General features: G+C 48.2%; 7 protein-coding genes across 7 annotated transcripts; 3 read left to right on the top strand and 4 right to left on the bottom strand.

Moving 5' to 3' along the window:
• Nucleotides 1–95: 95 nt before the first annotated feature.
• On the top strand, nucleotides 96–6,746 carry F5891DRAFT_1046691 (uncharacterized protein). The gene is given in 18 exon segments (XM_041362311.1): nucleotides 96–185; nucleotides 242–286; nucleotides 342–408; nucleotides 460–719; nucleotides 768–1,112; nucleotides 1,162–1,433; nucleotides 1,484–1,816; nucleotides 1,872–2,892; nucleotides 2,940–4,431; nucleotides 4,481–4,545; nucleotides 4,598–4,885; nucleotides 4,943–5,087; nucleotides 5,135–5,210; nucleotides 5,281–5,654; nucleotides 5,703–5,826; nucleotides 5,879–5,997; nucleotides 6,048–6,695; nucleotides 6,708–6,746. The coding sequence occupies 17 exon segments, from the start codon at nucleotides 150–152 to the stop codon at nucleotides 6,347–6,349; spliced, it is 5,364 nt and encodes a 1,787-aa protein (XP_041223483.1). The 5' UTR covers nucleotides 96–149; the 3' UTR covers nucleotides 6,350–6,695; nucleotides 6,708–6,746.
• A 669-nt stretch (nucleotides 6,747–7,415) lies between these two features.
• On the bottom strand, nucleotides 7,416–8,377 carry F5891DRAFT_1046687 (ankyrin repeat-containing domain protein). Its single transcript, XM_041362310.1, has 3 exons — nucleotides 8,168–8,377; nucleotides 7,930–8,116; nucleotides 7,416–7,864 (listed from the first exon to the last, which is right to left on the bottom strand). Exons 1-3 carry the CDS (start codon nucleotides 8,168–8,170, stop codon nucleotides 7,551–7,553), a joined length of 504 nt encoding a protein of 167 aa, XP_041223482.1. The 5' UTR covers nucleotides 8,171–8,377; the 3' UTR covers nucleotides 7,416–7,550.
• Nucleotides 8,378–9,383: 1,006 nt separating this feature from the next.
• On the bottom strand, nucleotides 9,384–10,223 carry F5891DRAFT_509678 (uncharacterized protein). Its single transcript, XM_041372083.1, has 4 exons — nucleotides 10,165–10,223; nucleotides 9,855–10,113; nucleotides 9,475–9,806; nucleotides 9,384–9,425 (listed from the first exon to the last, which is right to left on the bottom strand). Exons 2-3 carry the CDS (start codon nucleotides 9,960–9,962, stop codon nucleotides 9,555–9,557), a joined length of 360 nt encoding a protein of 119 aa, XP_041223481.1. The 5' UTR covers nucleotides 9,963–10,113; nucleotides 10,165–10,223; the 3' UTR covers nucleotides 9,384–9,425; nucleotides 9,475–9,554.
• A 468-nt stretch (nucleotides 10,224–10,691) lies between these two features.
• On the top strand, nucleotides 10,692–13,716 carry F5891DRAFT_1112725 (uncharacterized protein). The gene is made up of 6 exons (XM_041363742.1): nucleotides 10,692–10,948; nucleotides 11,001–11,272; nucleotides 11,319–11,456; nucleotides 11,524–11,668; nucleotides 11,728–11,786; nucleotides 11,837–13,716. Exons 1-6 carry the CDS (start codon nucleotides 10,738–10,740, stop codon nucleotides 13,415–13,417), a joined length of 2,406 nt encoding a protein of 801 aa, XP_041223480.1. The 5' UTR covers nucleotides 10,692–10,737; the 3' UTR covers nucleotides 13,418–13,716.
• Nucleotides 13,717–14,231: 515 nt separating this feature from the next.
• On the bottom strand, nucleotides 14,232–15,756 carry F5891DRAFT_1191534 (uncharacterized protein; the record flags this gene model as incomplete). The annotated part of the gene is made up of 4 exons (XM_041367466.1): nucleotides 14,232–15,179; nucleotides 15,239–15,250; nucleotides 15,305–15,376; nucleotides 15,433–15,756. The coding sequence occupies 4 exons, from the start codon at nucleotides 15,754–15,756 to the stop codon at nucleotides 14,232–14,234; spliced, it is 1,356 nt and encodes a 451-aa protein (XP_041223479.1).
• A 1,620-nt stretch (nucleotides 15,757–17,376) lies between these two features.
• F5891DRAFT_1046668 (uncharacterized protein) lies at nucleotides 17,377–20,028 on the top strand. The gene is made up of 6 exons (XM_041362309.1): nucleotides 17,377–17,665; nucleotides 17,733–17,877; nucleotides 18,079–18,526; nucleotides 18,585–18,674; nucleotides 18,725–19,293; nucleotides 19,347–20,028. Exons 1-6 carry the CDS (start codon nucleotides 17,397–17,399, stop codon nucleotides 19,908–19,910), a joined length of 2,085 nt encoding a protein of 694 aa, XP_041223478.1. The 5' UTR covers nucleotides 17,377–17,396; the 3' UTR covers nucleotides 19,911–20,028.
• A 1,106-nt stretch (nucleotides 20,029–21,134) lies between these two features.
• F5891DRAFT_1046663 (uncharacterized protein) lies at nucleotides 21,135–25,624 on the bottom strand. Its single transcript, XM_041362308.1, has 27 exons — nucleotides 25,040–25,624; nucleotides 24,791–24,891; nucleotides 24,709–24,737; nucleotides 24,578–24,657; nucleotides 24,501–24,513; nucleotides 24,323–24,449; nucleotides 24,230–24,268; nucleotides 24,140–24,171; nucleotides 23,999–24,088; nucleotides 23,897–23,946; nucleotides 23,814–23,845; nucleotides 23,736–23,761; nucleotides 23,624–23,690; nucleotides 23,502–23,573; nucleotides 23,309–23,446; nucleotides 23,192–23,251; nucleotides 23,070–23,141; nucleotides 22,898–23,017; nucleotides 22,647–22,841; nucleotides 22,507–22,596; nucleotides 22,282–22,433; nucleotides 22,175–22,232; nucleotides 22,082–22,121; nucleotides 21,898–22,024; nucleotides 21,740–21,842; nucleotides 21,519–21,681; nucleotides 21,135–21,466 (listed from the first exon to the last, which is right to left on the bottom strand). The coding sequence occupies exons 1-27, from the start codon at nucleotides 25,356–25,358 to the stop codon at nucleotides 21,321–21,323; spliced, it is 2,541 nt and encodes an 846-aa protein (XP_041223477.1). The 5' UTR covers nucleotides 25,359–25,624; the 3' UTR covers nucleotides 21,135–21,320.
• Nucleotides 25,625–26,300: the final 676 nt, after the last annotated feature.

Raw genomic sequence — 26,300 nt, 5'->3', positions numbered from 1 at the left:
TCCATTATTCGACCCTCAATATTCAATTGTCATTTTCTTTCAATCCTTGAACTTCTGCGCGCTGGGCTGTGTTTTCCTGTAATCGACGAAAATCTGTTGGAATTTGTCGGGACTCGTCTAAATCTTGTTGAAAATAACGCAAGGACGAGATGAGTTCATTAGCCTTCCTAGTGACTGAATTGCAAGTGTGTTTGTGTTTACAACGATAATCCGCCAGATCCACTTATACCTTCGTCCAAAGTCCCTTGCTAGCGAGTCCAGGAGAAAGCATCCAGAAATACGCGAGGTACGACGGAAAGTGCTCATCCCATGTACTGGTGTCTTACCATGTCCATGCAAAGGCAGCAGAGAAGTCGCTTGCCATACTTAGGTCCTCTCCGGAGCAAGCGACAGCATCTTTGGCATCTGGTACGTGATTCCATTCAAACGTGCCTCACTTTCTTCATCGTTCACCCACAGACAGCGCACAGTCAGATGACCTTCTCCGTCCAGTGTTCATGGGGTGTGCGACCAAAAACGCGAAAGTAGTCGCCATCTCGTTGGGGTCGCTGCAGCGCTTGATAGCCCTCAAGGCTGTACCACAGTCTGTTGTCCCACTCATCGTAAGCACGATGAACGATGCCATGAGCCAAGGCGTGGACATTCAACTTCGGATCCTGCAAACCTTAGTCTCTTTGATCACTAATTTTTCTTCAATACACGAAGAGCTCCTGGGAGAGGTACATTCTGTCTATACCTCCTGGTACCTGTCTGATTACCTGTCAAAGGCATTGCTTCTCTGTTTTAAGCTGCAGGATTCTAGGATCGCGGTAGTCTCTTCAACAGCAGCAGCCACCCTGCGCCAACTGGTCATGTTTATCTTTGAAAAAATGGTCAACGAGGATCGTCAAGAGAACGACGATACTCTGGAGCTGTCTGAGGCGACGCTTCCGGACGGTAGCACCAAAGCGTTAGGACCTTGTGCCAAGGATGCATTCTCTGTCTTCGAAGATCTCTGTCTCCTCGCAAATTCAGAGAGACCCAATTTCTTGAAGCTCGACTACCTACATAAGACCTTCGCCTTGGAGTTAATTGAGAGTGTACTGACGAACTACCACGAGCTGTTCAGGAAGGCAAGTTTGTCAGTCCCATTTAGCTAATTCATACTAATGCTCGTCGTAGCACGCGGAGCTTTTGATGTTGCTGCAACACCATCTCTGTCCACTCATTCTGAAATCTCTCTCCGACAGACATGTCTTTCCGTTGACACTGAGATGCACACGAGTTGTGTTCTTGATCTTGAAGCAGTTCTCATTCGAGCTAGAGACGGAAGCTGAAGTATTCCTGATGCTTCTCATAAGAATGATCTCAGAAGATTCCGACACGTCGAATTCGGACCATTCTGGCTCACGACCAATATGGACCAGGGTCCTTGCGATGGAGATAATGAGAGGGTATGTCTTAAGCTTGACACCCCAAAGTTGGCACTCAAGTTTCTTTTCAGGGTATGCAGCGATGCTGAGCTTGTCCGAAACATATGGGATCGCTACGATGCGCAGCAGCCGGGCTCCAAGGTCTTCAGCTCTATGATAGTCGCATTGAAACGCCTTGTTACTGAGAAACCCGCTCTACTCGGAGTGAGCGCGCAGATGATGGGGGTCGGAATTTCTCATACGGGTGATAGTGCTGCACCATCGGGATCCAATTATGGTCTGGATGTGGGTGGGGTTGCTGGAATGGTCGCCACGGCTGCAAGTGCTACCGTGTCAGGAGTAGTCGGGATAATTGGGTCTGGCATTGGTCTAAGCGTGCAGAACTCGGCCATGAAGCTCCAATGGTACAGTCCTCATTTCACATCTCACGGACTACCCTGAACCATCTTTCCTGACCAGCATCGATCAATTAGATAAAGCGGACTCGCCACCGATCCCCGAAGCATACATTTACCTTCTCGCTGTGCAGTGTATTGTCTCCCTATGCGAAGGGTTTGCGTCATTCACTGGACCACTGTACACGTCCATAATGGTTCAACGTCCTCGAGCGGCTGGCGAGCCTGTCATTCGCGCACCCGCCGCTCTTGACCTCTCCACACTCCCGCAGGACGATCATGCAACTGAGCACCTCATCATCGTGTGTTCTATGGTTGAGAACGGCTGGCCTGCGCTTCTCGCAGCCCTCTCATTTATTATCTCGACAAATCTGTCAGACGAGCTCTTCATAGACGTTCTTAGCAGCTATCAAGCTTTGACGAACGTTGCTGGGATGCTCGCCCTGAGTACTCCTCGCGATGCATTGTTCAACTCACTTTCCAAATTTGCGATACCTTCGCGAGTAGTGTCCAGCTTGGAATCCTACGTTGAACCTCCGACACCACGAACGTCAACTTCCTTCACAGATAACTTGGGGTTGACAGCACCTATCCAGGCTCCAGGACTTTCCGAGCGAAATCTAGCATGTCTCAAAGTCTTGGTATCCAGTGCCCTTTTCCTTGCTGGCAGCCTGGGAGAGAGCTGGTATGGTATTCTGGAAGCTTTACAGAACGCGGACTACGTCTTGAACGTCAAAGCGTCGCAAGCATCTACCAACCGGCGGATGAGCACACCCATGACACCCAGTCGATCAGTGTCAGCGATGAGCTCCACTGAACAGGGGAAAGTGGCTCGTCATCCCCTCCTCATGGATATCGATTCAGAGAGCGTGCTTGCTGCTGTGCAGCGCCTCTTCGATGCGTCCAAAAACCTGGAGGATTCAGCTTTTCAGGACTTTGTCACCGCGCTCTGCAAACTTAGCTCAGAGATGGTTGGGATGCAATCTGATGGGAGCACGCTGACTGAGTCGGAGGATTACTTGAGTCCTGTACCGATTTCTCCTCATAGAAGGCGGGTCAGCGGAATTCATCTGCCGCGCACTCTGGTAAGTCAGGGTTGATCCTTGTGCGTCACAATCTAACATCTTCTCAGCGTCAGGGCGATTTCGGTGTCGAGCGGCTGGGTTCAGTAGCGATGCTAAACTTCCATCGCCTCATCTATCGTGCACCTGAGGTCGCATGGAACACTACTACAAATCATCTTCTGTGGGTCATGGGTCTCTCCTCAGCACCGCAGTCAATACGAGTGCAGGCGGCACGCGTCCTCGACGAAATTCTTACCGTGGTCCCCCGTAACTTGTCATCCACTGGAGACCTGCAGGCTAAAGTTCAGCGTCGCGTTCTCGACGTTCTATCTAAACAGATAGTACCCGCATCATCCGACGTCCCAGCGACGAGCACGAATATTGAGCTCCGGCGAATGGGATTAGAGACCCTGCACCAAATTCTACAAGCGTCCGGACACACTTTTATCGTCGGGTGGGGCAGCATTTTTGAGATGCTAGGGAGCATCTGTAAACCCGCAGCTCTCTCCAGATCTCAGTCGGTTGATTCCATCAGCACACTATCGCTTCAAGAGACGCCCCGTCTAAAGCCACTGCCTCTGGGGTATGTTAGCGACCGCGGCTACACAGCACTGGTGAAGATCGCCTTCCAGTCCCTCAAACTTGTCTGTGACTCCGTGTCTGTATTATCCCCTGAAGACTTGCGGCTTTGCATCAAAACCCTTGGACAATTCGGTCGACAAGCCGACACGAACATTGCGCTTACTGCTGCAGAAAGCCTTCTCTGGAGTGTGTCGGATTCGATCCAGGCAAAGCGGAAGGATGCAGAGATGGAGCCGGAATATAGCGCTCTGTGGATGTGTCTGCTGCTGGAAGTTCTAGGTCTCTGTACTGACACCAGGCACGATGTTCGTGTAGGCGCCATCCAGACCCTTTTCCGTGCAATGCAACTTTATGGCGCCACGCTTACGCTGGATACGTGGAATGACTGCATATGGAAGATCACATTCCCGCTACTCGACACAATATCTATCGAAACCCGGCGCAGTGCCTTTGAGCCCGGAGCTCTACTGAATTCTGGTCTGGTGGCGCAGTCTCCCGAACATGCATGGGACGAATCGAAGAGTCTCGCATTGCAGTCGATTGGATCTATTATCAGCGATTTCCTAGTCGTCAAGATCATGCATCTAGAATCCTTCTCAAAAGCATGGTCCGTGTTTGTTACCCACGTTCATGATACCGTATCCTTGGACCGTCGAAACTTGAGTCCGCCTGCATTACTTTGTTTGGGGAAAGTGGTGAAAGCGCTTTCTGGCGCAGACGCCTCTCTGCAAGCCAAAGTGTCGGAAGCTTGGGAATGCGTATGGATGGCGTGCAGTGACATAGGGAGCATGGTTCTCCAGGGTGAGAGATCCCAGCTCTCTCCGAGTACGAATACGACACAGCACCACCGTGCATTTACTCAGGAGAGTTTGGTTGCTCTCGTCGACGTCATACGGAGCACACGTTCCATTAGTCTGACCCAGACGAAGAAGGAATGGCCGCTTCAGCGCCTCAATCGTCTGATGGAAATTCTCAAGGGCATGTCTCCCTATTTCTGCTGTCGTCTCCTTTTCTGAGCCATGCACAGGTGTTCTTACTTATCCTGACTCGACGGACTACCGCCCGGATGTTGATGGTCTGTCACCCGTTCAGGTAGGTGAATGTTGAGCATCCACTGAACACCATCGTCTCATTAACATGACAGGTAGTGGTCTTGGACGCCATCGCGGATATCAACTTAACGGGATCTGGTATTCCATCTCTCATCTTACGAGATCTCTCAGAATTCAGCACACTTCCGTTTCTGGCTGCTTTTCATGTGCCCATCTTGTCTCCCGCCTCCCCGGCAACGCCTATTGCGGCATCGTTTCAAAAACAAGTCACGTACATTGCGTTGTCCAAGAAGGTCATGCCGCTTATCGTTGAGTTGTACATGCGCTTCAAGGATGAGCTCGAGATCTATGAAGATGGGACTTTGGAAGCTATCTTCTCGGTATGTGTCATTGATGATGTCCTTGATTTTCGAATGCTCATTTGATTTCGTGCTTAGGCCTATTCAATACCGATAAAGTTAAAGTACGAGTGTCCTGCTCCATCAAAGTTTGGCAAAGATCCTCCTCTGTGGAAGACTGCTACAACAAGTTTCCTCCGTATAGTCACTGACTCGGTCAGAAGGATGGCAACATTCGGCGATCGTACGTAGTTAACGACCTAGTTGACTTCATCTAATCATGAAATACAGGTATATCTGATACACGAATTGAGGGCATATGGCGACAAATCATTGAAGTCTTTCGGGGTGGCATTTTGGCTGATTGGTGCGCATTTTATCCTTATCTCCTTCTCGTTCTGTCATTCTCTTGCACCCCACAGCTAACTCGTTTGCAGCACTGCGATAGAGAGTTTCTCACTCGAAGATCAGGAAGCGGAGGAAAACTTCGATCTGTCTCTCATCAGCTCATTGGAGATTGATCTCGTGCCACATCTGGGAGACACGAGAGTCCCTGATCACCTCATCGCACAGTTCGCCAAGATCTTGCACAAGGGCAGCCAGTTGTACAAGTCAAGTATGGATCCCTCACGCCCTGATTCGCCCTTGACAAATACTGCGAATATGTCAGACGACTCTCGGGACTCGCACGACTTTGAAAAGATGGACCTTGACGTCGGAACAACTGCCCCCGGGGTCCTAGTTTCGAGGGAGCGATTTTCGTTTTGGTGTTTTGATCTTTTGTTCTTGATATGCTCTAATGTTACAAGCGGTAAACCAATCATTCTGCACGCATTTCCAGCGCTAACTGTTTTCATAGATCAACAGTCTTCAAGGAAACGAGTTGCTGCACTTTGTCTACCGACCTTACTTGATCGATGCAAAACTACTATGGTGAGCTATGTCGCTGATGAGGCTCTTCGCGGAAATATGCCTTTCCCGAGGTAAATTGTGATCATGTCGCATTATTTTATGTCGCTGAACCAACTTTGACAGGGCTCGTGAAGACGAACTGTTGTATGTACTCCGTAAGGTACTGGATTTACAGCTTTGGTCAGGAACCCTGTGGGCTGCACTGTCAGAGTCGCCATCGAAGTTCAGTGATTCTCAACCCGGTACCTGTTCCTTTGCTCTATAATCTGATTTGCGCTGAACGTCTGCTTAGCCGTTGATGTCAGTCTTTCACCGTCTGCACTCATTGCGGATGTGGTGAAACGGTCGCCAGTGGCTCATATCTTCTATTTTTATTCGGTGTTGTGTGAAATCGCTTCTATCCCTCGGAAGACGCCATCGACATGGGTGATTGCGAATTCCTCACCACCCGAGATCAACCAGGAGAGAAGAGGCAATGTTCTACGGCATCATATTGGTGCTCTGGAAGAAGGTGGGGATGCAATAGAGATAGATGCGAGAACACTTGCGAGGAAGGCGTTGCAGATTCTCGGGAAGGAGATGGGCACGATTTAGCAATGGATGGTGTGGTCTACTTTTGCAAGAGTTATTTTATTTTGATGCCTAATATCTATGAACTTGGAAGGGTAGCACAGGTCCCGGTCATCTATCGCAACGTTCAAACTGGCTTAACCGTGATCAGTTCTGGGGACGTGCACTAAGAGGGGTGGGTGAGACTCCTCGTTCCCTTTTTCCTTTATCTCGTTATCTTGATCACACTATCGGTACCATACTGTCCGTTGCTTCTTGACTTTTGCGCCTTATGGCACTTCCGCTCGTCGATCCTCCGGTGTTACATTACCTACTAGTAAGTATCTCCGCAGGTACATATATGTCGTCGCGTCTCTCGTTGACACCTCAGTACTCAGTACTTATTGTCTCCTAACACTACTGAGCACTCGCTTCTCACTAGCGCGTATAGTGGGCACACAAGTGCCAATGTCACCCTGCTTTGCACCCAATACTCTCATCAACTCCTTCCAACCGAATCTATGAGCTATTGCGGTGGCTGCGTCAGGGAAGGTCAGGGAGTGGCAGGTCACACTTTGTCATCTGAAGCCAGCCCCGGAAGCCCCTGGTCATATTTCCTTTTTCGGTTTCGCTACTTATATCACGTTCCGTTCCAACTCATCTGTTTGTTCCTAACGCTGAGGTATGTACCGTCTCGTTCATCCCGCTTGTCTTGTCTCGCTATAATATTATAGCCCGATGTATTCTCCGATGTATTTAGAATGGTTTTTGTGAACTATTCTAAACACATCAGAGAATAGCTTCCGCCGCCTGGGCAACAAAATCGCACGTTTGGCAAGTCCTGGTCTTCGACAGATAGTTACCTTATGGTCTTCGACAGCCGCGATAGTTGCACTAATGATCAATGTGATTATACTTAGTATGACCATCACGGCTGCCGAAGCCAGGACTTACCAAACAGGCAGCGTGCCTACTTAGTCAAGATTTACGACTGGACCTATAATATTCACGTATGAGTACCTGCTGTCATCAGAACTGTCACTGGTACTATATTCGCGTTATTTTGTTTATCCAAGTCGTCCTTCACGCGGACGCTCCAAGATGGGCACGATTTAGCAATGGATGGTTTCGTCTACTTTGCAAGAGTTCTTTTATTTTGAAGCCTAATATCTATGAACTTGCCACGATCGATTTGAATGGGTAGCACAGGTTATCTATCGCAACGTTCAAATTGACTTGAGCGTGATCACTTCTCGGGACGTGCACTAAGAGGGGTGGGCACATCGATGCCGATGTCACCCTGCTTTGCACCCAGTACTTCCATCAACTCCTTCCGACCAAATATATGAGCTGCCTCTATCGCGGTGGGTTTGCCTATCCTCGGATCTGCGCCAGCTTCGACCAGAACACGCACAACCTCATCGTGCGACTTGAACACAGCGCCCGCGATCATAGATTGACCAAGATCGTTGAGCCTGTTTGGATCTGCTTTCCGTTGCAGAAGTCCTTTAGTCAATTCCACGTGGCCTGCGTATGCTGCGAGCATCAATAATGTGTTTCCTACATGAATGTGTCGTACGTCATTCTGGGATATGGGACATATGTCGCCGATGACTCGGACGCACCTTTCTCATTTGTAAGGTTGACTGGCAAGCCCTTGTCGACTGCTTGAAGAATGAGCTCTGTATTTCCCCCCCGTGCAGCTTCAAACATTCGGTGTGCAAATTCGAGGGTCTCAGCTGGTAGGGTGTTGGTATTGGACTGTGTGGGAGCTGCGACATGATCGAGCACTTGCGGGGATGATTCAGTTGCCTAGCAGCGCGCCTCAGATTTTACAGATCTGATGGTAGGAAGGAGACTGACCATCGATAGATTAGGTTCGACCAGTGCGTTCAGTGCTCTGAAGAGATGCTCGAGTCAAGCATGGCAGTATCTGTAGCGCCTAAGTGGTTGTTCGGAAAGTGCCGGGTTATCAACCTCGCCAGAAAGTCTAGCTGTACATCAATGATGTGGACACTGGACAGTCTGGGAACAAGTCTGTCACAGAATCTGGGGTGGGTCCGAGGGGAAGCGTGGTGCCGCTCGGCTCAATTCGGGTCAGATATTATTTATAGCTGACACGTCACGTGAGGGCTGACACATTGTCTCGATGTGTGGGTGGCTCCGAGCGAAACCAGAGTTCGGTGGGTGGAAGGAGATACAGGAACGTCGAGGTGGATACTAATAAGCGGGAAAAGGAAGTTTTGGGTACGCAATAGCCCGTAGCCTTGCACTAGCAGTATGGAACGTTGAATATTGATCGCGCCAGTATTACGGCTACTAGATGAATCCCCTCTATGGTAAGTATAACTCACTGCTTCTGGTGCATTACAAGGAGGTCGACTTCTGACTCGGGAGAAGACTGATGCGCATACAAAAATAAACGCAGAATGGTATTAGACTCGGAGACAACTCGGAGATGAGGAAAGGCAGTAACCGGCCCTCCCAGTGATGATTCCTACTATGTGCCCATCAGGCAGCTCGTGCCCAAGATTCCCCCGTTAAAAAATAACTGTAGTGACGAGGAGCGTGGTGGAGGCAAATGATGTTGTTGGTTGTCAAACTGCAAGCATATATGGTGTATGACATCATTATTCACCAATCAATTGGTGGCACAATGGACACTTTTGCGATTGCTCTACATGTATGCAGGTAGAAAATGGAAGTCGTTGTTAACTAGGGTCCGCCGTTCTATTTTCAGGATTCTGTCACGGCTCTACAGCAAAGTTGTCAATACTTGAAGCATATCAAGAACAAAAGATCAAAACACCAAAACGAAAATCGCTCCCTCGGAACCAGGACCCCAGGGGCAGTTGTTCCGATGTCGAGGTTGACCCTCTCGAAGTCGTGCGAGTACTGAGAGTCGTCTGACACATTCGCAGTATCTGTTGAGGGCGAATCAAGACGTGAGGGACCATACTTGACTTGTACGACTGGCTGCTCTTGTGAATGAGAACTGCTTCAAGATCAAGGACACAACTCGCGTGAATCTGAGTGTCAACGGAAAGACATGTCTGTCGGAGAGAGATGTCAGATTGAGTGGACAGAGGTCGTGTTGCAGCAACATTAAAAGCTCTGCATGCTGCGACGAGCATTAGTATGGACTAGCTAAACGGGACTGACAAACTTGCCTTCCTGAACAGCTCGTGGTAGCTCGTGAGTACACTCTCAATTAACTCCAAGGCGAAGGTCTGATGTAGGCAGTCGAGCTTCAAGAGATTGGGTCTCTCTGAATTTGCGAGGAGACAGGGAATGCATCCTTGGCACAAGGCCCTAACGCTTTGGTGCTACCGTTCAGAAACGTCGCCTCAGACAGCTCCAGTGTTGTCGTTCTCTTGACGATCCTCGTTGACGATCCTCGTTGACCATTGATAAACATGACCAGTTGGCGTAGGGTGGCTGCTGCTGTTGAAGAGACTACCGCGATCCTAGAATCCTGCAGCTTAAAACAGAGAAGCAATGCCTTTTACAGGTAATCAGATAGGTACCAGGTAGTATAGACAGAATGTACCTCTCCCAGGAGCTCTTCGTGTATCGAAGGAAAATTAGTGATCAAGGAGACCAAAGTTTGCAGGATCCGAAGTTGAATGCCCACGCCTTGGCTCATGGCATCGTTCATCGTGCTTACGATGAGTGGGACAACAGACTGTGGTACAGCCTTGAGGGCTATCAAGCGCTGCAGCGACCCCAACGAGATGGCAACGACTTTCGCGTTTTGGTCGCACACCCCATGAACACTGGACGGAGAAGATCATCTGACTGTGCGCTGTCTGTGGGTGAACAATGAAGAAAGTGAGGCGTGTTTCAACGGAATCACGTACCACACGCCAAAGATGCTATCGCTTGCTCCGGAGAGGACCTAAGTATGGCAAGCGACTTCTCTGCTGCTTTTGCATGGACATAGTAGGACACCAGTACATGGGATGAGCACTTTCCGTCATACCTCGCGTATTTCTGGATGCTTTCTCCTGGACTCGCTAGCAAGGGACTTTAGACGAAGGTATAAGTGGATCTGGCGGATTATCATCGTGAACACAAACACACTTGCAATTCAGTCACTAGGAAGGCTAATGAACTCATATCGTCCTTGCGTTATTCTGAACGAGATTTAGACGAGTCCCGACCAACTCCAACGCTTTTTGTCGCTCACAGGGAAACACAGCTCAGTGCGCAGAAGATCAAGAATTGAAAGAAATTGACGGTTGAGTCAATTGTGTTTGGGAAGTCTTGATTCTGGCCTTGATGAATTGTATTCTCAACTCTCCCGCGGAGTAACTGAACCGTTATGATGTACCTGATTATGTAAGGATAGCAACTGATTCCCGGGGCTTTTGCTGCTTGAATGTCTGATAATTACTCATACTCAACTCGTACTACTTAGTACTTTGCCTAGAATGAGCACCAGCCCTACCAGGCCTAGCTCTAAGCGCATTCAACTCGAGTCGTCTCCGACCTCTCCGCCGCTGTCGAATGACCCTTTGACTTTGAATGATGAAGACCTAGGTCATGATCACTGTGTTATTTGTCTGCAATCCCTGGTTGATCGAGCTGTCATTCCAACTTGCTCCCATGAGTTCTGCTTTGAATGCATTTCTATTTGGGCAGGTTAGCCCAGCGCCCCGTTTCTATTCCAGCAATTGGTGACCATGTTTTCTAGAGCAATCACAAAAGTGTCCATTGTGCTCCCAGTTGATCGGTGAATATCTTATACATCATATACGCTCGCAGTTCGATTATCAAAAACATTATTTGCCCCCACCACGCTCCTCGTCACCACAGTTATTACCAACGGGGGAATCTCGTGTACGAGTTGCCCGACAGGCACGTAGGAATCGCTACTGGGGCCGCAGGGATCGTCACGATGCTGATGAACTTGAACGAGCAATCGCCAGAAGACGTTTGGTGTACCAAAGTCATCTCTATGCAAAGGTGTGTGCTTCTTCTTGTAATTACACACGTGTCTCATCTCGCCCAGCATGTCGCGTCTAACTCATTCACCCGGTATCGTCCTTACCCCAGTCCAGCTCAGTTTGCAGCATCTCCAGACATGATCAGTCGAGCCACCATCTTTCTCCGTCGTGAACTGCGCGTTTGGCAAAATCTTGATGTTGAGGTACATGTTATTGTAGTCGTTTGTGGGCTACTCCGCGCCTCACTCGTATCGCTGACATATGTTCTAGTTCCTCACAACGTTTATCGTTTCTCTCATGAAATCAATAGACATACGAGCTGAATCTGCCGTCAAACTTCTCTCCGAGTTCCTAGACCTAGACACTCCTTATACCGAAGGCCAGAGGCACCCGAATGCCGAACATTTTGCACATGGTCAGTGGTTTCTTCTCATCCATATGTAACTCTGTTCTATATTTCTAACTTGGTCCTAGAGGTATACTGTTATATGCGGAGTGGCCGTGATTTATCGATTTATGACAATTTAGTGCAGGTGTGACCTTTCTCTGAACGAACTCGGGGATCCGTGCTGAATTTGGACAGTATGATACCTCCCCAGATCCTCCGCCCCACGAGCAGGAAAGAGAGAATCGGTGGTGTTATGATTCCCGTTCTCGATCACGGTCGCCCCATCACCGTCATCATCGGTTCCGATTCCAATCTCCGTCAGCTCGACCTCTTTCCCCAACCCGGCATCCTGAGCACAGAAGAACTCCTCCTGCAACCCACCTTCAAGAAAGCTCTTCAGACTATCTCTCCCAAGATCGCAGGAACTTTCGACGAACTCACAGCGTCAGCGAGCGTCGAGATATACCTGATACCTCCAATGATCGACAGAGTCACCTTGACAACACTCAGGAGCAGCTGACGACTTCTACAAAGGCAAAAGGAAAAGAACCAGAAGGTCGTAACACACCTCCTCGGGCCAAGAGTGAACGTGCCTCGTGTAGCACGTTACCACGCATAACAGGAGAATTTGTGCCGAACGCTGTCATCGATTCCAAAGAGACAGCGGAATCATATACCCCCGGAAATCGGAAGTTCAATACGCCTGTAGAATTCGATCTTAGACCCTCCCCTGTCCTCCCCGCACCGGCTCATGTTCCAGTAGATGCTGTTGATAAGATGGACATTGATTCAGAGCCTATAGCTTTTACGTCGCATAAACGCCCGAGCACGCCCGGTCGCCCCCCTCGAAACCGCACTTTACTAGCATCAGTTCAGGCTCATCTCTCCCAACCCACACCATCGAGAAACAAGCATCTCGCAGGCGTAACCGCACGGAAGAACGATGTCGCTCCTGAATTTTTACCTCATCCATCAGGTCACCGAGATGCCCGTGATGAGAGCAGCAGTGGTGATCATACGCCTGTCCTTCTTTCGCAGTTGTCGAACCTTTCTGCCAATGCGCCGCCTGCTTCGTTGTCTTCTCATCCTTCTCTCGAGCGGCGCTCAGATGTATTGATGCCTCTCGGGGAAGAACGTACGTCGGCAGCAGGGCATCAACGCGAAAGGATCCGGAGCTTGTTTTCCGATTCTATCGCTAAATGCACCGATGACAGGAATATGTTAGCTGGAGAGGAAATTATCGCTTGTCCGTGCGGTACGCCGGGCGGAGGCACAGATAAACATAAACACAGAAACAAAGGTAAAGAAGAACAGTGCACCAACACATCGCCGTGCCTCGTCACCAATCCTGGAACCGTCAACGCGCATCCCGCCTCTTCATCGGGACTCCCCCAAAATCTAAACCCTATTTCAGTGCCGCACAACTCTAATCACGTCGATATCCTTTTGGATGTGGCGGAGCATATCCGGCGTAGCAGTCGGGAAGTCGCGACATATGAATTTAGGAACAGAACAACCGCACCATCAATACGCACTTCCACAGATATGCGGGCAGTGTTGTTGCAGAGACTTGAAAGGGAGCAACGGCTGGCCCAGAGAGATGTTGCGACCCCGACCTCGCACTCTGTGTCGTTGACTGTAGATCCCCCGTTGACACGTCCTTCCGGGGGTGAGGAAGCTTCTGCGCTGGAGACGAGGCTACGAACCCGGGCCTTATTACGCGTCCGTCTTGCGGCGATCAAAAGCAGTTCCAATGCCACTGCGATTGAATTGTAATTCATTTATTTTGCGTAGATTGGGAGAAGAAGGTGACGGGGGCATTAGTTGCAAGACCGTGGGGTACATCCTCACCCAGCTAGTGGATGGTTCCATTGATCTTGAACCTGATATGATTGCATCTTTTTTTTCACAAGATATCTTGGTGCATGGATCGCAACACGATGTCGCGCGCGTAACGGAATTCTCCCGTTCACAGCCCTGTTTAACTTTTCCTGGAAGTAGTAGTACCGCGTACGCCTAGATCTATAGTACTTTCTCAGAGTCGCGCCGGGTAATGAATTAGCATTAATTGGTTAAAATTGAGTAACAGTAACTGGCATCTGCAAGGTATCAAATCGGTAGCGTTGGTTGAACTATGGAGTTCGGTATGCCAAAGTTAAATGTATTGTTTGGCAAGATGCTGAAGATAGTGGTAATAGAGATAGTTCTGTGAAGATGGGGAAGCGCTCGAAAAAATGACATATAAGTGGTAAAAGAACAGTGGTTATAAAGGCTGTACTGAGATTAGTATGACGGAATTCCGTAGGGATAGACGATTAAGACAGGAGAGATGATATGGATAAAAGGGTGTGCGGCAACGATCGAACAGACAACAATAACGCAAACGAACGAGAGCGCGGAAAAAAAACGAGTGATTAAAAGTTGTACTTTTGTACGGTGGTTGCGGTAAGGAACGAGCATGGTATATCGGGGCTGGCTAGGGAAACTCGTCATTTTTTTCTTCATGGAATGCGTGAATATTTCAATCGTGAATCGAAAGGAGCGCAAAAGCGTCAGCGTCAGTATTATGCACAGGTGGGGAAAGAGATTATCAACGGTTCCGGCGGGGTTCGTCATCGTCTAAGCGCTTGGAGCTGGCGTCTTTAGATGATGACTCGCGTGCAGGGTACCTTCTGGGGTCGATTATATCACGGAAAGTGTTGAACGGACGCAGAACTGAGGGCGAGGTGAGCTGGCGCTCGCCTGAGGACAGATGATATTCCCTTGTGTTGTGCAATTCTGGGGAGACGTGGGGAGCAAAGCGATCACGAGATTCAGAGGAGAGGAATCTCCCAGACCTTGATGGACTCGAAAATGAAGCGAACTCCGGGCGGGTGAATGGCGCAAAGCTATTCGGATCCCACTGCGGCTGGGGTTGCAGTGCGAAAGGAGGCGGGATGCCTGTCACTGTGGAGGTGCGCTCTGTGTGGCGTGTGGGCTCGTGTTGGTGCATAATGCTGGTAGAAGATAGGTGAGAGGGAGGTAGTGAGGACGTTGGTGACATGTAAGGGTCAGTACTGATGCGTGATTCCAAGGCACTAAAGTGAATGGGTGGGAGCACTCGCGAGGAGGGAGGGGACTGTGCGCCCTCGTGCATTAAAAATGAGCGTGACGCAAGGATGCGGGGAACAGGTTCACGTAGCGTGAGGCTGGGAAAGTCCTCAAGGCCGCGAGAGCTGCGGTTTTGCATTGATGAGGTGGAGTCGGGGCTCGCTGCAATGCGGGGATACTCTTCTGAAGAGGTGGGGTAGGGTGACGTGCACCGTCCGGGTATACCAGGACCTGAAAGCCCAGGGTCAAGTGGCGGACCTGATCTAGGCACGGGGTTCCGCGGAGCACAAGCTCCTGAAATGTCGGGGAATGATTCCGCCATACCAACATCAAGAGCTGTATGGGAGGAAGAAGTTGATTGCGGAGCGCCTGGGAAGGGCCCAAAATGAGTTGGACGAGATAACGGTGCAGAATCACTCTGGGGACGCCTGGCTTTCTGGCGCTGATTCTATCACGAATCGATATGAGTTTCAACAAAAGAGTACGGAAAAAGCTGGAAGAACTGACTTGGAACCAGATCTGTCATGAAGATTTGTGAGCAAGGTATGATATTCACATGAGCATGTTACATACTTGGACTTTGCGAGCACTGAGACCAATTTGGCGGCCTACCTCCTCACGCATTGTTGTTGTCGGGAAGCGAGACTAGAGGAAACAATTAGACGCCTTGATAAGGTTGGTTTGTGAGGGAAGAAATATACCTGTGCGAGGAGTGCGTGTAAGACAGCAGATTGGTGCGGAGTCGTGAGAGTGCGTGTGCGTTTCTTCTTAGGAGCTGGAGCGGTTTGAGAAGATAGTTCTGACTGTTGTTCTGGCTCTGTTTCGTTGTCTGCCATACCACTTTGTGATGAAGAGTCAGAGGCGGAAGAAGGTTGTTCGACAGTCATATTTTCTGAGTTGCTCCTTCGTGTACGTTTGTTGGTATCGTGATGAGGAAGTCGATGCTCGTGTTGAATGCGTCGTGAAGGAATCGGAGAGGGCGTATGACAGTTTGATGGAATATTAGCCGTCGTCGGAGTAGACATTGAATAAAACGAAATAAATGAATGAAAAAAGGTGTTGGTTAGTTGTGAAATTAAGAACACATGGACAACCTTGGAAGCTGAAATGAGAGAGATAATGAATGGGTCGGGTTACGGTCAACTTGAGAATTTGACAATTGTAAAGGTAGTTTATGTATATATCCCCGATTTCCTTACGTGTCATTCCCGAACGCCTCCACCCGGCAACGTTTTCTTACCAATAAAAAAAAGTTACATGCTTTTTCTTCAGGAACAATCCTATTTCGGCTCATATTAAAGGTCCATTAATTCCTCATTTAAACTCCGTGGCTGTGAAAATGATATCGAGAAGTATTCATTTCACTCTAGTCCATGGGAATTCTATCCCGTAATCGTCCGATACCCCACGCGATTAACTTTAATCCACTCCAGTCCGCGATGCCACGATACAACTAATCACCATGACATTCATAACATTAAAATACATAGTCTACACCTCCAAAGGCACCCGTCGGCACCCTCATTCACTTTCTCATATATGTCTCACTCGTCGTGACGCAGTCGTATACACTTCATCATGACATGTGAGTCATGCACAGCTCGTCGCCTCTCCTTCTATGTAAACAATCACCGCCGTATGCCTAACCAAGGTAATCTTGTTCCTTTGCGCACCCATACGTAGTTACCCAAACCTCGATAGCCGCGAATTCACCGCTCCGGTGTGAAGCGTTGCAACGTGCGTCACGATGCCAAGTCCGAAGACGATGAGAACGGATCCAACTCGAACCCAGATACAGCCTGACGCCCAAAAAATAGTCAAGCATGAGGCTTATGCAGGGACAATGTTGATAGTTAATCAACGGCAATCTCCCCGTAAAATTACTGCGCCACGACGCAAAGATCAACCTGTGGAAAATTTAAGTATCATCAACCCTGAGGAGCACCTCCACCACAACGTTGGAATTTGAAACCGATTGCGGTGGCGCGTTAATTATGTTCCGTTTGAAAGTAACGACCTGAGGTTTCGCTCGGGGTACTCCGCGGCCATTTGAATAGGTTTCCGCGCTGATTATAAAATGAATTGTCATAGTAAAATATTAATTGAGGTCGAGCGTTATGGTTTTGAAATTCACATCGCACCTATAGCAGAACAACACACGGCGTCCGCAGCCTCGTGCCAGTACTGCTGTGGAGCTGGGGTGAGAAAAGCCAAATCGACACGGACGAAGATCCCATAGGTTCCGCGGTAACCGCATAATGAAGTGGGATTATTCAGTGCTCGACGGTCACCTCGCCTAGACCCAGAGGTTACCACCTATATAAACCGCAAACCTCCGCTAATTTAGCAGGAGGTTCGTTTGAATCCCCCAGCCATAAACGACCTCTTTGAAATAATTCACTAGTGCGGGAATAAGTAGAATTTGTATGCAAGAAGAAGTCGTTACCTGGCGATGGACACGGACGATTCGGTAAAAAAACGATACGGCATAAATAGAAACCCACCCTGAAACACGAATGGGTCGACTCGTGTATGAAACCAGAAATGCATCGACGTATCGATGACAAGCCATATGGACGATACTCGCCAACCGCGCTAAGATTTAGATCATCGTCCCTGCTTATCTCGGGCACCATTACATAATCAACACACCCACTGTTCGAGCATGGACGATTTCGACTCTTTTGCAGCAGATGAAGATGGTGCCTCCACGTCGCAATCAGCTGTCGAAACTAGGCAGAACGGTCATGTCCCATCTGGAATTACGCTCATCTTGCCCTCACTCAAAGCCATTAAGGCCGCGAAGATGGGAAAGAAGTCAAAACTGAAAAACCTTGGTTCCATGCAGGATGCAGAGATGAAGAAAGCGCCAAGGCCTATGAAGCTCAAGCCATTGAAGGAGGTATTGGCGAAGCTGATTGGGCAGTTGAAGAAGTGAGTTGCTGTTTGTGAGAGGGGTGTTTTGTTTTATACCCATACTGATGGATGTGTGGCATTACAGGAAGGACGATTATGCATTTTTTATTTCCCCTGTGGATCCCTCACGAGTTCAAGGATACGCTGAACTGATTAAACATCCTATGGATCTTGGGACGATGTCTACGAAAGTCGCCAGGGGAAAGTACCGTTCATTGGAAGAGTTTACTGTGAGTAATACTCTACCTCAACCCTGCTGCAGTGGATCGTCTCCACGCCTTCCATCGGTCTTGCGATTCAGATAATTAAGTTTTCACACAAACAATTTCAAAGAAACAAGGTGGCTAGCCTGCATGGTTGGATGGAACCCTTGCAGAGGGGGCATCACGCGACACAAGCTAAACTCTACGTTTTTTTTCCCCTTTCTTCAGACAGATTTCCGCCTAGTCGTCAACAATGCCAAAATATTCAATCCTCCCGGAACGATCTATCACACGGAAGCTGAACGCCTTGAAGTATGGGGACTCGACCATATCGCCAAGGCATCTGCGCATGTTATTGAATACGAGACGGATTGGAACATTGATGTGGAGCAGGATGAGGATGCTGCTTTGAATATTGATGAAGACGACGATCATATCACGACATCCACTCCGAGAGAGATTGAAGGAAGTCAAGTTGCCGCGTCGCCCACCCCGTCTTCTGTTCCCCAACAGTATATCAGGCGTGGGCCTCGAGGACCTTACAAGAAGGGTGCATCAGCGGGTATCTCAGAGGGCATTGATGCAGAAGGGAGACTTCCTGGCTCCAAGGAAGGTGTTGGGGCATTTCCCCCTGGCTCTGACTGGGCAAAAATGATGGTTGCACTGAAAATCAAAGGTATTGTTTTCGGAGCAGCATTTTGAGTCAAAGTTTCTGATGTTACTTTGGTGCCAAGGCAAGCGTTACAGAACTAAAAAAGAACGCCTGAGAATCGAGAAGGAGGGCCTACCCCATCTCCATGACGGTAGTCTCGACTACACAGAGAGTGCGAAACTTTCTACTCATACGTGTTGCACATTTCTAACGGTATATTAGTGGAAGATCCGTTTTCCCTTCTCAATGTCTTGGTGCCCGAATCGCTATCTAAACCTCAACTTAATCCACTTTACCCTTCTCCTCGAACAGATGATACAACGCAACCCCTCTTTCCAGGTCCAGTTAATGTGCCTTCCACACGTCCCTCTCCAACGCTAGCCACTCTTGCAGCCTCAACTTCACAATCCACACCACGACGTAGGCATTGGACGATTGTCCGCAATGCTTCAACACGGGCAAAACTAAAAGAGAAAGAAGATGAAGAGCCTCAGTCGACAGAATCCCAACGCGATTCATTTCCATCTGATTTTGGTTCTTTTGCGGCGTTGGGGGCAGAGTTAGGTACGTCGGCATGTTCCGAAGAGAGACTGGCTACGTCTATACGAGCCAGTATTGAGAACCGCCCCATTACAAGAAGTTTGAAAGCCGGGGTTGACAGCGAGTACTGGACGGATGAGAAAGCCGAGGAGGCATGGGACTACGTACGAGACGTGGTATACGGTGGAGTTAATGGCTTCGCCTACGTTAGAAGCATAGCCGAATTTGTTCGCCCGCCAGAAGAGATTTCTGTGAGTCACCCTTCATTACTTTCCGAAGTTGTTCGACCGCTTACGTGACACAGCGCCAGACGGAACATACCCACCCCCTTGGCACGTCCGTGGCTCGATACGTGGAGCAACATCTAGTTGATGTCGTCACTCGTGGCCGGCACGAGCTGCTTTGTACCACAGCGGCATATCTGCACTCAGTATTGAAAGAGCCTCTGTCACCAGCGATGGAAGCACAAATGGCAGCCAGCCTCACATTCCGGCCAACGGTGTTCCGTCTGATACAGGCATTACAACACGAGCAGTTGGATATGGCAGCACTTATCCGAACTCCGGATGAGTTGGAGAAAGCTGGTTTAAGTGACCTTGGAATTCCCGAGGGTCCTGCAGTCTTAGAACAGGCATTGGAGTGTGCCGTTCAAGCGCTAGAGGAGCTTGACCGCAAGGTACAGCAAAATGATGGGGTGAAGGTTGAGGACGATGCGATGGATTTGGATGGGGCGGAGGAGGACCCTGTAGCTAAGAAGCTGAGGTTGACGTTGTTGGCGCTTGCAAAACGCGCCCCACTTGACAAGATTACGCCTTTACCTGCTGCACTCGTTCCAGCACATATTCGGAAGATCGTACCGACTATTTAGGACGCTTTTTTTATTTTATTTGCGATAGACAACCTTAGGATTGGACTGCATTAGATTATACTTTAGGTGTAAGCATGGTTGTACAAGTAATAACGCTGAACAAACGCTGAGATTAGACTTTTCCGACCGATTTGGATCTGCACATCCCCTTCATCCCAACCAGAGTTCAGTTGATACACTCTAGGAGTCAGTGACTCGTTTGCGGATTTTGCATGATGGTTCGTCGCTAGATGAATAATAGACTCGCGAACGAGCTAATAACGCACAGTCATCAGAGAACCTGTGAGAAGAAGATATCGTCATATATCGTTATATATCGTAATATATAGGAAAGGTTTTCGTCACATTGTAATATAAAGTGATATAAAGCAATATATGACCATGTAAAAGCACCATAATCAGCATAATCCCCAGCAAGAACTCACCGGTTTACTGATGGTGATCCAAGCTTCCACTCCTCATAATCTCGTCTGACGACGCTGGTTGTTTGCTTCTTTCATATCCGCTCGCCGTGACATAGGTCAGGCTAATGTCAATCACCGAGAATCTTCTATGTCGGACAAGTCGTATGCTCGACGAATCTCTTCACTCACATGAATCATAGCAATGCATCGACGCAGGCCCCAATGTTGTCATGTAAGTAGTACGGGTACAACTCACTGACAAGCTGAGGATTAGTTCTGCGCAAGGCTATCACTGGCCATGCAATCATTTTAAGACCTCTGACATCGCCGACTTCATCATAAGATGGAGTTGGTGGGAACACTGTCACATTAGTAACCTTTGTGGTGGGTTCCGTAGCTTGCTCCCGGACTACCGATAATCATTGCTTCAGTCGTTTTCGATATAGGTAAGCAGTCCATCTTTGTATCGAGATGTTCAATCTACAGCCAGCCGATTCCCAGCTTCAGCAACACCAGTGATGCAACGCACCGGCTACGATCATCACCTGAGGAGTTTTCGCAGATGTCGGAACTAGTTCCACAACCGTTCACACAATTGCCGTCGGTTTTCTCCCCGCATTCTCTTTATATGTCGTCCCATGCTCGCGGGAGCGCATGCGCCAGAGATTGACGAACCTACTATGACATTAAACTTTCTCACTGTCTATGCTTTTATCATTCACTTCATACTATTCCTCTCACCTGCACTCGCGCTCGCGCTCCCAGAGCCCCCTGCGCGTATTGTACACGCCATCCATTTGAGTTCTGGCTGCTTTCTTGTTCTGCATTTCGCTTTTTTCATGTTGCTGTCCATACTTTGATATATCTGTACTGGTATGTATTCGTCCGTACCTAAGATCTTGGGTATTTGCAAAGGTGAATCTCGACGCTGAATCCAAACCATATCATAATGTATGATTCCAACCTCACTGCTACATATGTGTATATTGATATATGATTACTATTATCACCATCTTAGCGCTGTGTCGCCGTGCTCTTTGTACCTATCCGTGATAATCGTCACCTCTGCCAGCGGTGCGCTATATTCTTCGTCGAGGAATTTCTGCATATTCCTCCGCGTGGTCTTGCATATTTGATCATCTCCCTGCACACCTGACATCAAAATCAATTGATGCCTGTTCAGATTGAAGGCAGCGTAACCTACAAACAAGAGAACGTTCAATGATTGCATACAGACGGGCAAGTGCTTCGTCGAGTGCTGTTTCCCCCTTATTCCTTGCCATTCGGACAGCTGTCATGACCTGGTCAATGAGCCCAGTATACAACTCTTGAGCCTTCTTTGGACTGAATTGTTCCTCATTTAGATCCTGGGCCTATTGTAAGACAACATTTCTGATCTTCACAAGGAGTTGGGGTTTTACCCACCTTCATCCGTTGAAACATTCCCACACCAGATTCCCTTCCAACAACACGATAGTGGTCCTCCAATGCGACGCGCATAAGTCCCTTCAAGGACCCACAAAAGTCCCTGCGATGACACGGTTGAAATGTAAACAGATTGTGACGACGGCGGAAGACCTTACCGTTGCATCGTCAAAATGGCTGACATGTACTGGTCTCGTGCAGGATTCATGATGTCAAATGGGTGTATAAAGTTACATGCATTGTCGATGTGTGGTGCGATTGCTGTCGTTCGTTGGGCTCGATTCTCTACACAGAAATGAGGCTGACATTTGGGTTGCCATATTCATGGAGTAGACTACTTACTGATAGCTCTGATTGTCTCATTGGAACGATCCGAGATATCCTTCAATCAAGTCAATAAATCGTAAATTTTATGCGGTGCGCCATGGTGCTTACCACAACAAGTGAGTTGATTTCTGTTCTCAGAAAATCGTTAAATAACCTGTGCCACGCACTTTCTCGACAATTCAGATGAGCAGCTTCACTGTCACTAAGCGACAAACCTTGATGCATTACCCTCTAATATGCCTAGGGTGAGGTCCTCGTTGAGATCTGTCGATCGCCATTCACCCTCTCGGCGCATAAGAGTACGGTAGCTGCGCCATTGATGATGCTCTCCGAGCACCTTGATGGTGTTGAGACTGCGCTCAGATGCCTAGTGGATGGACAATATTTCGTGAATACTAATCAATCATTGCAAACGAGAGTGTGATGCGACTGATGCCCACCTTTTCAGCTTCAATTCGGAGAGATTGTTCCAGTTCATTTACGCTGTTGTCCATCTTGCCTCCTGAAGTTTTGCATATCTCGTCGACAGTCTTTTGCTTGAATTAGTAAGTTCGTACTATAGAATAATCTCATGACTGACATCTTTGAGAGTTTCCATCAGACCTCTTGCTGCATCCTCATATGCTGCGAGCCTCGAATCTCGCCGTGAAGAAAGAAAGTAGCTCTCAATTGATTCCCATAGTAAAGCTGACCTGTGCGCGTGAGCATTGATATCTGAGATCGCTTTCTTGCAACCAAAATCGTGAATGTAACGACACAATTGCGGAATACCAGTCTAGACTCGGAAGACTGTGAGCAATAATATTTCGGTTAGCCAGAGGTGAGACAAACATCTTCGAGATCAGTAAAAACCACCGGAGCTCGGTGTCGTTTATTCGTCACCAAAAGTTGGGTGTAGTCCATGCTTCCAATGCAGAAAATAGGTAGCGAAGGAGGTTGACAGGTAGAGTCCTGACAAAAAAAGAATTGGCTATGTTACATCGCAGAAAGTTGATCTACATACCTGCTTAATACTACAGTACACTTGACGATAGAGCTCCAGAAAGACATTTCGTGCCCGAGCAGATCGTTGGTGCTGACAAAATGCTCGTGAGTAATATCAAGACACTGAATAGGTATACGCACTGCAATGTACGTGTCTTTGGTAGCATTTGCCAGTTGCAGTTGTCTAGTTGTCTGATCTTTCTGGATCGCAAATTAGGTCAGACCTATTCATGTACTCAGACTAAATGAATGTCAAACCATTTCTCTGGTCGAGTGTAGACGCTCCGACAGTCCCGCAAACTCAGGACCATCTTTCGGAGCTATGTAGTAATCGAGAAAGAACACGTCTAATTGTTTTTCTTGCTCATCCAGGCTTTCGCTGAGACGATCAATCTCCTACTGCATGCATAAGTGCCGTAAAGTTGATATTGACTTAACCTAGCATATGTACCTGGCACATGTTCTGGATTATCTGGCGTTGATTTGAACCAAGATGATGCAACTGGTCCTCATTGATTCGTATCTAGTATAAATGTGTGAGGTACATGGACGGAGAGAACGACGGCGACATACGTCCGCTCCGGTAAGCAAGATCAACAGCGATTCTACGCGGCCATCTATAGCGATCATTTGATGCAAGCTGTAATACGTGGGCATACAGTTCCTGGAAGTTGCGAGCACTTACAATTTCTCAAAGTAGATGTGCATGGCCTAGCGATGGAATTGAGAAGTCAAATCATATCAGTATATTCATCTGTCTTACCTGGTCATCAGCTGCACGCTTGATGTCTGCCACTGATACAAATATTAGTGTTAAGATGAAGCTATTCGTCTCGCTTTTCGAACCTAGTATTACTACTTCAACATTTTTCAAGTACTCCTTAGTGCGCTTAGTTCTGCGAAGATGCTGTCAGTGCAAATAAATAAATATTTACAGCGTTACAAAACCTTGTTTTGTTGGCATCCCCGAAACCAGGAACGTCCACAAGTGTGACCGCACCAGATGCGAGCACTTCGAACGCTCCGTAAATATGAACACTAAAATTGAAAATGAAGGCACCACACGATCAGTGTCGCTGAGATGTTTACCTGTCTACTAGATGCCATAGGGACGGCTCCGACTGGAGGACATTGAATGATCACAAAGTTATCCACGGTTTTAAGATTTAGGTGACATACCAGCTGTTCCTCCAACGAAGTCAGATATGGCCGGAGCTGTGCGTGGTTTAGAGATATCAATGGAGTATGAAATGTTCATTGTCAACTTTCCTGCAGCTCCAGACTATCAAATCCAGTGCCCGTCGTCTGAATATTGGTACCAAGTATGGACACCACAGGTTCATGGTCCAGGAGTGTATGTACGTCTTGATGAGGCGGGGGGAATGATAGTGTACGAAGGCTACAGCAAGCAATAGTCAATGAAAATTCAGATTTTAAAGTCATGCCTTACTGAGGATAAACCTGTACCAACAGCGGCATCAGCATAGACTACGTAGTAGCATCGAAATAGAGAATTAATACATTCCTCTTTTAAAGCCTTCCACGCATCCAACGCAGGTCTGAGATCATCACGTCCAATATTCAAACCACCACCTTCACAAACAGCGCTGTACGTGATGGATGTGATGCGGAAACAAGGCTTTTTTGTGAACACCTACCTAATATCATCTAGAAGATTATGCAGAGTCTATGGAACATCAGCCCGTATGTCTGGTGCAAGAGAAGGTCATGAAAACTTACTTTTTTCCACTCATCTTTTTCTATAAACTTGATGCTTGCTCTCCAAGTTGAAGGGGGCAAATCTTCGTAGATTATTTCAGTCTGGACAGATGTACACGCGCTACTCACGCAACGTGCCGAAAGCGTCAGAATAAAAAAAGGTGAAGTATCAGTGAATAAGCTGACCCCTGCGAGATGCAGTTCAGTTATAGTTCCGATCAGTGAGCGCTTAAGCTTAACGTAGTAATAGTAGGTGACAATCATCACTCACGTCTGCTCTCGTTGATAATACTGGGGCTCCCAATATGGCATTGATAGCCGTGCTTTTTCCAGCTCCTGTCCTACCGATAAAGGCTAGTTTCCGCCTTCGAGGTTTGCAGTTGCCGAGATCGTGTGCTTCCGCTTTCCATCCCTGCAGGTCCTTGTCGTAACCCCGGCGTCCACTTGGACCGACTTTCTCGACCTCTCGTTCCAAGTTCTTATTCATGCGCCAGATGAGATTGTAACATGACTGTGCGTCATGTGGTAATGACATGTATATTCCGCGATCCTCAACTTCCGAACCGCACACTTCAACTTGTCCCTCCATGGACCGCCGTGAGCCAGTGATCACTTGACACAGTAATTGTTGAAGATTGGCTGGGAGGGTTGGAGTCGAAAGTTTATATCTTATCGATGAAAGTGCCTCGAACTAAGCTGATCGATTCTGATTCCTCAGATCTCCCAGCATGAACCCTCCGATATCAAATGTGCAACGAGGTTGCAACGAGGTGTGGAATTTCCAGCTATCCGGCTCGCAACTTCCGCGACCATGATGTTAGATTAATATCAGGAGAGCTCAAAATTAAGACGCCGCCCAGCGCCCAACGAAATTACCTAGAATAAATAGAAGTAAATACGGAGTAAAGTAGGCGAATCAGGCAGTCCCCACCAGTCCATCAGACTATCTTCCATCTCTTCCATAAGTAGCTTACTGGCGGCAGTGGTATTGCAAACAATCACGGCTAGATCAATCCATGATAGGGAAGTTTCATTAAATCACTGCCTCCGTTTGGTGATCCTCTACTGGATAACATCGGACAGGTTCAGCTCAACCTTACATCCCATACCCGCACTGTCAGGAATTTTGATTGATACACGTCTGGGAATGCGATGTTGAACAATGATAGGCGGACAAACGTTGTTCCTGTCCTCTATTGATCCTGGACCCAATGTGTCTCCTTCGTACGTACCCCACCAGGACGACCTTTCTTGAAGACATCATCCAATATCAAATCTGGGGTTTGGTTTCTTATTGTTTTACCACACTGCTATTGGCGATGAGACGAGCCCCGATGAGGAGATCCACCTCGCAGCGGCGATCAATTTTCTGGATTCATGATAGACTCTGTGTGGTCTGTCAATACCAGGTGTTACGACAACACAATTGATGGTCGACGGAGATTGGGTCACACAGGCGCTGCGGTCACGTTGCCAGTCTTATAAAGACAACACGCAAGGAGATTCCACTGGAATAGTAGATCGCTGATAG

The sequence above is a fragment of the Suillus fuscotomentosus genome (genome assembly GCF_016647785.1).
Source record: "Suillus fuscotomentosus strain FC203 chromosome Unknown F5891scaffold_43, whole genome shotgun sequence".
NCBI lineage: Eukaryota > Fungi > Basidiomycota > Agaricomycetes > Boletales > Suillaceae > Suillus > Suillus fuscotomentosus.
The sequence above is the reverse complement of the archived record's forward strand: the minus strand, read 5'-3'. Positions and strand labels throughout refer to the sequence as shown.

Bases quoted from the DNA above. Each gene is read 5' to 3' on its own strand.
- F5891DRAFT_509678 (XM_041372083.1), bottom strand. From the start codon at position 9,962: ATGAACGATGCCATGAGCCAAGGCGTGGGCATTCAACTTCGGATCCTG. The intron at 9,807-9,854 runs GTACATTCTGTC...TACCTGTAAAAG, and splicing joins ACGAAGAGCTCCTGGGAGAG to GCATTGCTTCTCTGTTTTAA.
- F5891DRAFT_1046687 (XM_041362310.1), bottom strand. The intron at 7,865-7,929 runs GTGCGTCCGAGT...ACATTCATGTAG, and splicing joins CAACCTTACAAATGAGAAAG to GAAACACATTATTGATGCTC.
- F5891DRAFT_1046691 (XM_041362311.1), top strand. From the start codon at position 150: ATGAGTTCATTAGCCTTCCTAGTGACTGAATTGCAA. The intron at 5,088-5,134 runs GTACGTAGTTAA...CATGAAATACAG, and splicing joins GATGGCAACATTCGGCGATC to GTATATCTGATACACGAATT. The intron at 5,655-5,702 runs GTAAACCAATCA...CTGTTTTCATAG, and splicing joins ATGCTCTAATGTTACAAGCG to ATCAACAGTCTTCAAGGAAA.
- F5891DRAFT_1112725 (XM_041363742.1), top strand. From the start codon at position 10,738: ATGAGCACCAGCCCTACCAGGCCTAGCTCTAAGCGCATTCAACTCGAG. The intron at 11,273-11,318 runs GTGTGTGCTTCT...CATCTCGCCCAG, and splicing joins AAAGTCATCTCTATGCAAAG to CATGTCGCGTCTAACTCATT. The intron at 11,457-11,523 runs GTACATGTTATT...CATATGTTCTAG, and splicing joins GGCAAAATCTTGATGTTGAG to TTCCTCACAACGTTTATCGT.
- F5891DRAFT_1046668 (XM_041362309.1), top strand. From the start codon at position 17,397: ATGGACGATTTCGACTCTTTTGCAGCAGATGAAGATGGTGCCTCCACG. The intron at 17,666-17,732 runs GTGAGTTGCTGT...GTGGCATTACAG, and splicing joins CTGATTGGGCAGTTGAAGAA to GAAGGACGATTATGCATTTT. The intron at 18,527-18,584 runs GTATTGTTTTCG...TTTGGTGCCAAG, and splicing joins GGTTGCACTGAAAATCAAAG to GCAAGCGTTACAGAACTAAA.
- F5891DRAFT_1046663 (XM_041362308.1), bottom strand. From the start codon at position 25,358: ATGGAGGGACAAGTTGAAGTGTGCGGTTCGGAAGTTGAGGATCGCGGA. The intron at 23,846-23,896 runs GTTCGAAAAGCG...TATTTGTATCAG, and splicing joins TGTTGAAGTAGTAATACTAG to TGGCAGACATCAAGCGTGCA. The intron at 22,597-22,646 runs GTCAGTCATGAG...TTCAAGCAAAAG, and splicing joins TGATGGAAACTCTCAAAGAT to ACTGTCGACGAGATATGCAA.